Raw genomic sequence first — 10,214 nt, 5'->3', positions numbered from 1 at the left:
TATTGGTGGGAGCTAAAAATAAATAAATAAATTCACTCACACACAAAAAATAACCGGGGTGTGGGTTGGAAGAAGATATAACAACTACAATCCTTTGAAGTTGTTACAACAAGCAAACAGAAAGGACATTGTTGGGTGGGAGGGGGGAGAGGGAGGAGGGAGGGAGATTTCAGTGATGGGCCATAATAATCAACTACATTGTATATCGACAAAATAAAAATTCAAAAAACAAACAAACAACATGCTCTTAAACAATGAATGGGTCAAAGAAGAAATCAAGAAGGAAATTAAAAAATTCCTGGGGACGAATGAAAATGAAAACACAGTATACCAGAACCTATGGGATACAGCAAAAGCAGTTCTAAGGTTTATAGCAATAAATGCTTACATCAAAAAAGAAGAAAGACTTCACATAAACAACCTAATATTACACTTTAAGGAGCTAGAAAAACAAGAACAAACTAATTGCAAAATCAGTAGAAGGAGAGAAATAACAAAGATCAAAGCAGAAATAAACGAGAGATTAAAAAATTACAAATGATCAATGAAACAGAGTTGGTTTTTCAAAAAAATAAACAAAATTGTTAAACCTTTAGTTAGACTAACAAAGAAAAAAAAGACTAATAAATAAAATCAGAAATGAAAGGAAACATTACAGCAGATAATGACAGAAATACAAAAGATCATAAGAGACTACTACAAACAACTATATGCAAACAAACTGGAAAACCTAGAAGAAATGGATAAATTCCTGGACACATACAACTTACCAAGGATGAATCATGAGGAACTAGAAAACCTAAACAGACTACTAATGAGTAATGAGATTGAAGCAATTATAAAAAAATCTCCCAACAAAGAAAACCCCAGGATCAGATGGCTTTGTTATTGAATTCTGCCAAACATTTGTATAAAAACTAATATCAGTTCTTCTCAAACTCTTCCAAAGAATAGAAGAGGAGGGAATACTTCTAAACTCATTCTATGAGGCTGACATTAATCTTATACCAAAACTGAAAAAAAATACAACCAAAAAGAAAACTGTAAACAATATCCCTAATGAACACAGATGCGAAGGTCCTCAGCAAAATTCTAGTGTAATCCAGCAACACATTAGAAAGATAATTCACCATGATCAAGTGGCATTCATACCAGGGATGCAAGAATTGTTCAACAGATGCAACTCAATAAATGTGATGCATCACATCCACAGAATGAAGGGGAAAAAAACCATAGGATCATTTCAATAGATGCAGAAAAAGCATTTGATAAAATACAACACTACTTCATGAAAAAAACACTTAACAAACTAGATGTAGAAGGAATGTACATCAACACAATAAAGGCCATATATGACAAACCCACAGCTAAAATACTGAATGGACAAATACTGGAGGACCTTCCTCTAAGATCTGGAATAAGACAAGGATGGCTACTTTCCCCACTCTTATTCAACAAGTGCTGAAAGTTCTAGCCAGTGCAATAAGGCAAAAGAAAACAACAAACGGTGTCCAAATCAGAAAGGAGGAAGTCAAACTATCCCTATTTGCCGATATCGTGATCCTATACACAGAAAACCCTAAAGACTCCACCAAAAAATCACTAGAACTAGTAAATGAATTCAGTGTAGTGGTGGGATACAAAATCAACACACAAAAATCAATAGCCTTCCTATATGCCAGTAATGAAACAGCCGACAAAGAAATCTAGAAAGTAATTCCATTCACAATAGTTCCCGCCCCCCCCCAAAAAAAAAGAAAGAAAGAAAAGAAAAAAGAAGTATCTAGGAGTAAATTTAATAAAGGAGCTGAAAGACATCTACAATGAAAACTATAAAATGTTTGTAAAAAAAAAATTGAAGACAACACTAACAAATGGAAAGATTGCCCACTTTCTTGAACTGGAAGAATTAACATCATCAAAATATCCGTATTACCCAAAGTAATCTGCACATTCAATACAATCTCTATCAAAATACTGATGACATTCTTGACAAAATGAAAAAAAATGATCTTAAAATTTGTATGGAACCACAAAAGACCCCATATAGCCAAAGCAATCTTCAACAAAAAGAACAAAGTTGGAGGCATTGCACTTACTTCAGAATATACTATAAAGCTATAGTAACCAAAACAGCACAGTACTGGCATAAAAATAGACAAATGGACCAATGGAATTGTGCAGAGAGCCCAGGAACAAAACCATGCACTTACAGCCAAGTGATTTTTGACAAAAGTGCCAAGAATATACAGTGGGGACAGGACAGCCTCTTCAACAAATGGTGCTGGGAAAACTGGATATCCACATGCAGAAGATTGAAACTAGACCCCTATCTCTCACCATACACAAAAATCAACTCACAATGGGTTAAAGATCTAAATTTAAGACCTGAAACTATGAAACTACTAGTAGAAAACATTACTACATGAAATGGGAGTGGGCAGCACTTTTTTGAATGAGACTGTGAAGATACAGGCAACTAAAGCAAAAATACATGGTAGGACTGCATCAAACTGAAAAGCTTCTGCATATCAGTGGACAGTATCAACAAAGTGAAGAGACAACCTACAGAATGGGAAAAGGTGTTTGCAAAAGTACACATCAGACAAGGGGCTAATGTCCAGAATATATAAGGAATCCAAATAGCTCAGCAGCATTAAAGCAGGAAACCCAATTTTGAAAATGGGCAAAAGGCCTGAATAGACATTTTATCATTTTGTATATTTTTCTGTAATTAAATTTATTTTTCAGAATAAAACAATGCAAAAAAAGAACAAGTAGGGAGCAATTCATTTTTTCAAGTGACATACTCAGGTCAGGTTAGAGAAGATCTGAACAAAATACATTAGATTTATCAATTAATAAGTCAGTAACAACAAATATATGTTAAACGTGTGCTAAGTACAAGGCATGAGGAAGTCAAGTATAAGCCTAAAGTCAAGATATAGCTTTCCTGATTTTGATGCTGTAGCTTTTATTTACATGATGATGGTGGTGGTAGTGGTGATGATTATAAAAGCTTCAATAAGCCATGTTCCATCTACATAAAAATCTTAAATCTCCTGTAATAACTAATTATAAACTTTCTGCTTAGGTAGGGTTTTTGGATCGTCAGCGGACATTGGCCTTGCTGGAAAGATTCTATGATCAAAGTTCACAAATGCTTAGGAGTTTACTCCGAAACCCAAGACAATGTAAGTGTCACTTAGAAGGAATATGCTCAAATTGGAATGACATAGTACACTGACATGATAATACAAGACCATTCTACAGCCATGCGATCTTTTCACATATCTCCCTTAGATCATGATAGCTATATCTAGTTGTTCGTTCTCCCACAAAATTCACTCTTCATGACAACTAGATGTATTTTTCGCCATCGTGCAATATTTGAAATTATCATATCAGAACTCAGCTACAACTGAATTTTAAATTCATTCAAATAAAGAGGTGCTTTACTGACAATACGAATATTTTGGAAATTAAGTTAGTAATGCCAAACTTAGAATTCTAAGAGTTCTAAGAAAAATATTTCCTTCTCCCAATCATTTTTACTTGTACACCTTTTCTGTATTTATACAGTAAAATGTCCTTTTTATATTACTAGCAAAACAAATAGAATTATGAGTTTTATTTTTACTTTTTAAAGAAAAAGTCTTTTAATGTCTGGGTTTTCCAAAGAATGTCAATATTTTATTTCTGTGTAAAGATTTTTTACTTGGATACTTTAAGATCTGTGGGTGATATACATGGACTATTCCTGAAAATTATTGTAGTTTTACAATTACTAAATGTTTTTTGGGGTGGGATATGGGGACAGTCTTGTGGCATGAGTTCCACTCTGTGTAGTCCTGGCCACCAGGGTTTTGTTGTTGTTTTTTGACAGTGGGATTCTAGTGAATGCTATCCAGTCTTTCTCTAGAATTCTGAATCAGGTGTCCACATAAGTTGTGGAGGAAAAAAATTGAGGAATGAAGAAGAAAGAAGAGAGGGAAAGAGGAAATAAATATTGGAAAACCATAACCCCATGGAAAATTGTCATGGATGGAGACTTGCTTTTATTTTTATATTGCAAGATATTTGAAAAGATATTTGAGATGGAAGACATGTCTCCTTCCCTTTCCCTATGCTATGCTTATTGTGGGAGGACCACAAGGTAGAGTGTAAATTACTATTTGCCTTGGCAGTCTAAGCAACTCTCCAAATAGCAAAAGAAGAATCATGTTCGTTTCCAAAACCATACCTTTTAGAGAGGGATGATCTCTAATTCACAGTGAGCATTTTTTATGTTCCTTTGGGTACTTTTCTGCTTTTTATTGTGCTGCAGTGAAAGGTAACTGATATTTATTTAAAACAATAGGCCTATATTACAATCTCTGTGCTCAATGCTGTTTTTGCATTAATTTATTAGCTCTGATACTGCTTTATAACATCAATTATTTAGGTAAATGTTCTGTTTTCTGCATTAGGGCCATTGATTGAATTTGAAGAGATAGACTTGCCTGAGTTTTGGGGTGACATGGATAATCAGAAACACATTTATGAAGACTTTGACAAAGTGCTCTTAGAGATGAACACATTACTTTCTGAAAAACATGTTAGCAAAACCCAAAGTAAATTATTAGAAAATCCAGAAGATCAACATAAACACGATGAACAGAGAAAATCAGCACCAACATTAAACCCACCAGAAGAGCAGAGAGGGACAACTGCAGAACAGGGACCACACAGAATTTCAGCTGAAGAACAAGAACAAGGCAAAGAGCCATCTGCAGAACAAGAACTGTACAGAGAACCAGAAACAGAACAAGAAACCCTCACAGAGTCAACTCTAGAACAAGGATCAAGTAGAGAATCAATAATAGAAAAAGGTCCACACAGAGTGTCAGTTTCAGAACGAGGCTCACGCACATACTCAATAATAGAACAAGGACCACGCAAACAGTCATCTTTAGAACAAGGATCATGGAGAGGGTCAATTGCAGAATCAGGGTCACGCAGAGAATCAATTACAGAACAAGAACAGCGCAGAGGGTCAACACCAGGACAAGGACCACACAGAGTGTCAGCCTCAGAATACAGATCACATAGAGAGTCAACAATTGAAGAACCATTACAAAAGTCAGAACAAAAACCTGATGGAGAGACAACTCCAGAAGAACAACAGGTCATAGATTTAACTTCGCAATCAAGAAATGGTAGTATCTCAAGAGAAAGTTCCAAATCTGGGGAGGTTACTCCCTCTGAGTACATTGAAGAGAGGTCTTGGGAGCAAACACATGAAGAAGTATTCGTGAGTACTGAACTGCAAGCAGAAGTTCCAACACCAAGTAGCAGAGATCTTTCAGGTAGTAATGCAGTTCTCCCTGCATCAGCTCCCTGTTTTGTGGAGTGGTTTTTAAAGTCTTTTCAGAAAATACTTATTTAAATTAAGATTTTTTTCTGAGATATCAGGTCATACAAACCTCAGAGTATATTGCTACTCACCATGAGTCTAAACCTTGAACAGTCAATTAAATGCAAACCAGAATGTCTCTGTTGTCACCTCACCTAGACTGCCTTTTACACCAGAAGTCCATTTGTCAGGAAGAAATCTGGTAATGTTACATATAAAAGTGTTTTAATTGGGTTTCTGAAAAGGTGGTAGAAGTCCTCTTGTTTTAAATGTGGTGTCTGATATTACAAACCATTTTTTAAAATTTCTTTTATTTCCACTATAAAATGGGTCTTGCTTTTTTTCAGTTAGATAGAAGATATATGTTCTAGAAAAGTTTCCAAAAGTCATATTTAAGACAGAAAGCACCCTGCATTTCAAATATTTATTCACATCTCACTGGTCAGAATTTAGTTATACAGTGATTCCCCCTTATCCATAGTTTCTCTTTACAAAGTTTCAGTTTCCTGCATTTAACTGCAGTCCAAAAATATTGAATGGAAAATTCCAGAAATAAATAATTCATAAGTTTAAAACTGCCCACAGTTCTGAGTAGTGTGATGAAATCTCATGCCATCTGGTTCCATCTTGCATGGGATGTGATTGCTTTGTCCAGCATAGCCACACTGTATATACTACCCCTTCATGACTTAGTAGCTGTCTCGTTAATGGATCAAATGTTGCAGTATCCTAGCGCTTGTGTTCAAGTAACCCTTATTTTACTTACTAATGTCCAATTCATAGGCATTTTCTTTTGTACCTTTTAGAAACTGCAAATGTGGAAGTTCCAAAAGACAAATCCTGTGAACCCAAGTCCCAAACAATAGAAGGAAAGTCATGGTCAGGTAACTCCTCATTTAATCCTCCTTTTGTTTATACCCTAGAGCAAAAACATGAAATGAAGTTAAATTGGCTATGTTATGAAATGTATTTTTTATAGGTGAATTTTTGACTTGTAACTGGAAAAAGAAGTATGTCAAATTTGAAGATGAGGAACAGGCAGAATTAATCTATGGTTGCTCCAGATTCGCAGGTACATGTTAACAACTAGGAAGAATAGGTAGTCCAATAGATGTACTTAATTTACTGTAGTACCCCATGATAAAGATTGGATTTAGCTAAGACACAATGGGAGGGTGATCCTTACATTATTTCATCCCTGAACGGATGGATCTAAATATGTATAAGATGGATTTCTGTAATTTCAGTCCTCTCTCTTTTTTTTCTTGGTCAGTCTAGATAAAGATTTAAAAATTTTGTTGATCTTTTTTTAAAGAATCAACTTTTGGTTTTGTTGATTTCCTCTATTGTTTTTTTTTTTTTTTTGTCTTTTGTCTTTTTCCGTGTCCGGCAATGGATCGCAACCCTCAGTGTTGAACCCGTACCGAACCGGAGACCGGCAACGGGATTGCAACCCTCGGTGTTGCTCCTGCGCCTCGCTCAGCCAGTGAGCGGGAACCGGTCTGTTGTGGGATCCGAACCCTCGGGCGGGAGCGCCGCCGCGCTTCCCAAGCGGCGCACTTATCCAGTGCGCCACTGGGCCGGCCCAAGATGGATGTTTTTGATGGTGGTGTACTATTGGTGGTGGTATGTGCTCTTCTTCTGCTTTAAAACTTATGGCATCAATATACATTTTTTTCTACTTTTTTGTAACATTGAGCTTCAAGATAAATATATTAGTCAAGACTCTTGGGAGGGAGGGATTATAGTGTTTGTATTTACTAACTTATGTAACTGGAAAGTCCAGGTGCAGCTGGCACAACTGTATCTAAAGGCTCAACAGTAACAGCAGGACAGTGTCTCTCTGCCTCTCAGCCCTGTTCTTCTCTGTGTCATTTTCAGTTTTAGGCAGTTTTCTCCATATCGTGGCAAAAATGGCCACAAGAGCATCGTAAACTTATATCCTACTAGTTCAGCAATCAAAGAATGATTCTTCCCTAATAGTTCTCTCAAATTTTCTGGGGCTAATTCCCATTGGCCTATAGTGAGTTACATTACTGTCATACATGAACCATTGGCCAGACCTATGTCACATGACCATCCATAGGGCAAGAGGGGGGAAGCTCAGTACCACCTGACTCATCTGAACTACAGTGGAAGAGAAATGTTTTCTCAAAGGAAAAAGGAAGCCTCTGTCCTCATGAAGGGAGCATAGAATCCTGACAGGCAAAGATAGCAGATGTCCATTACAATAGGTACTCATTTATTTTCCCTAACATTTGAGAGAATTGTTCACTTTATGGCTTGGTGTATGTTTTCTGTTTGACAGCCCTACACTCAATTATCAGAAATATTCAGTCTTACAAGGAAGTAAAAGGAAGGACTGCCTTCAATGGAGTTTCCTTCAATCTGCTTCAGTTTGTACAACTCCTGGAGACATTTGTTGGTGAAGATTCTCCTTTGAGTGTCACTGAGATGCTTGTTTCCTTTTTTAAGGGAGGTTATGTGGAAACTAAAGAAGAGAAAATGAGTGCCTTAGAACAGGTGGGTAATATTATTTATTAACAAAGTGAGGTCACTATTATTAATAAATTTGTCAACCTCAGTTGCTCCTGGCGTGGCTCTTAAAAAATTTACAACCAAACGTATCACTTTATTTCAACAAGCATAACCATTAAATATTTTATTTTATTGTCAAATGTTCTATCATACTCCAGAGAACTCATTTCCCTCATAGCAACATGATTGCTCTTGGTAGGAGATGGTTTATTGTACTGCTTTGTTTTTTCTCCTCTGAAGCTTGAGGAGCAGATTCTGAGGAGCAGATATGTGCATGTGCAAAGATGTGTGTGTGCACTATCTGTCTGCTATGTGAGTGTATTTACAAATGCACATACCTAGGGATATGGTTATGGTTGGAGTATATATTTTTATTCATGAGCACCCAGATAGTACATATTTCCTAAGAACTTACCACTTACTTGGGTGATAAATGCATACACATTAGCTTATATAAGCAATTTATTCTCTTATATAATATATGTAAATTAGTTTCACCCAGATTATTCAGTAATCTCATCAGATTTATGATTCTTCTCAACCTAATTCTAAAGTAGATATCCCTTTTCCTGTTCCATTGCAGTTCCTCCTACTTAACCAATTCACTTTCTTTTTGAAATGAAATCTATCTAAATATTAAAAAATCTAAGGAGTATAGTTAATGTGTTTAAATCCAGTGCAGGGAATGCCTGTTTTTTTGGTCTGAAGGTAAAACACAGAAATGGCATTTAGGGGATTAAAATGAATCACTGCATTTTCCATTAATATCACACTTAGCCCCAAAGTAAAGCTGTATTTATAAAAGGTGCTACAGTTTTTTAATGAATAAACACAAGATGTCACTTAGCACAATGTCTTCTGTGCTTTGTTATTCTTTTTGTATCCTAGGTTAGACAAAATGCTTTCCAAGCCCATCGGGAGCTTCTCCTTGAAGCCCTCTTTCAGGAGTGGGACAGTGATGGCTCAGGCTTCCTGGATCTGAAGGAGGTTGATGAACTCTTGTATGCGTACAAGAAGGGAATGGAAAAAGAATCCATGAAGAAAGGTAAAATATAAGGATGTTCTTATTTAAGTTGTGGTAACAACTTGGCTTCAAGTTTCCCAGTACTATGACAAATATACAGTTAAAGCTTTGGTTGTTCTAAAACCATGAGAATACCACTTTACATCTACTAGTATGATTATAATTTTAAAAATGGAAAATAACAAGCGTTGTTAAGGATGTGGAGAAACTGGAACCTTTGTGCATTTGTCAACACAATCAAGAGTGGAATGTGTTGCAGAGTGCTTTGTCCAAGACCTTTACTCTACGTAGTTAGATTCCTTCTGTGTACTTGGCTACTCTCACTCTTGCGATGAAAAGAATACAAACCATTTGACAATTCTGTCTGGTTTCTCTTCTTGTTTTGTCTCTCTGCCTTCACAAGGTCTTGACTCACCCCTCAAGTCTGACTGGCTTGCAAGTTTCTCTTCAATTTACTAACTTCTTCTCCTTAATGACTTTTTCTCCTCCTAGATTATATTTTTCTCTTCTGGTCAATGGTTCCAAATCAAAAGCTACTAAAATTCTCATTCCTGTATAATAAGTTACTTTCTTCACTTTATTGGATCCCAATTTAAAAGATTTTGCTCTTCACTGGGTGTAAGGATTTATTTTGTGACTTTGGTATACCAGATTTCCAATTTTTAACGTATATAGTACACAAGAGAAAGAACTTTCAGGATTAATTAAGTTCTTCAGGCCTTTCAAAAATTATTGTATTTGTTGATCTTCAAATTTATCTGTTTATCAATTGTCATGTTCTCTTCAGTAACTATGTCTTCTGCAAACTTTACATTATACTATATGGCTGTTTTAGCCTGCATCCAGAGATAATTTACTGAATGAAATTTCAAAAGGCGTAATGAGGTGGTTCCCACTCATAAGATGCGCACATTTCATAACACGGAACGATGTTCTACAGAGAACTCTAAACAGTGGTCAGGATAGCTGAGTTCCAATCCTGGATCATCAATAAATGATCACGTGGCCCTTGGCAAGTTCCTTTCCTCCATAGACCCAAGTGTCCTTGTTTGTAAAATGAAGGAGTTAGACATGATGAATTCGGGAATTTAAGAAACCTGAGGATAATTTTATGAAGAAGTTCCAAATATTGGACTATATGGAATCCAATTATATGGAATCACATATGATCGTTATATAGCAATAGGGATAGACAGAAAGCATAAAATGTAAAGGGATAAGCCCAGCAAATGAGAACGAGGAAAATAATGAGGAGGC

The 10,214-nt window shown here is 36.0% G+C and overlaps 1 protein-coding gene across 1 annotated transcript in view; it reads left to right on the top strand.

The window, feature by feature from the left end:
* Positions 1-3,094: 3,094 nt before the first annotated feature.
* EFCAB5 (EF-hand calcium binding domain 5) overlaps positions 3,095-10,214 on the top strand; it is a gene marked incomplete at its 5' end in the record, with an annotated part of 46,333 nt that continues 39,213 nt past the window's right edge. Inside the window, 6 exons of the mRNA XM_008584171.1 lie at positions 3,095-3,194; positions 4,470-5,348; positions 6,202-6,279; positions 6,375-6,467; positions 7,704-7,918; positions 8,822-8,978. Of these exons, the coding sequence (XP_008582393.1) occupies positions 3,095-3,194; positions 4,470-5,348; positions 6,202-6,279; positions 6,375-6,467; positions 7,704-7,918; positions 8,822-8,978 (1,522 nt within the window). The remainder of the gene's footprint in view (positions 3,195-4,469; positions 5,349-6,201; positions 6,280-6,374; positions 6,468-7,703; positions 7,919-8,821; positions 8,979-10,214) is intronic.

This window comes from Galeopterus variegatus, unplaced genomic scaffold (assembly GCF_000696425.1).
Source record: "Galeopterus variegatus unplaced genomic scaffold, G_variegatus-3.0.2 Scaffold3163, whole genome shotgun sequence".
Classification (NCBI taxonomy): Eukaryota; Metazoa; Chordata; class Mammalia; order Dermoptera; family Cynocephalidae; genus Galeopterus; species Galeopterus variegatus.
This window is presented reverse-complemented; position numbering and strand designations above follow the sequence as displayed.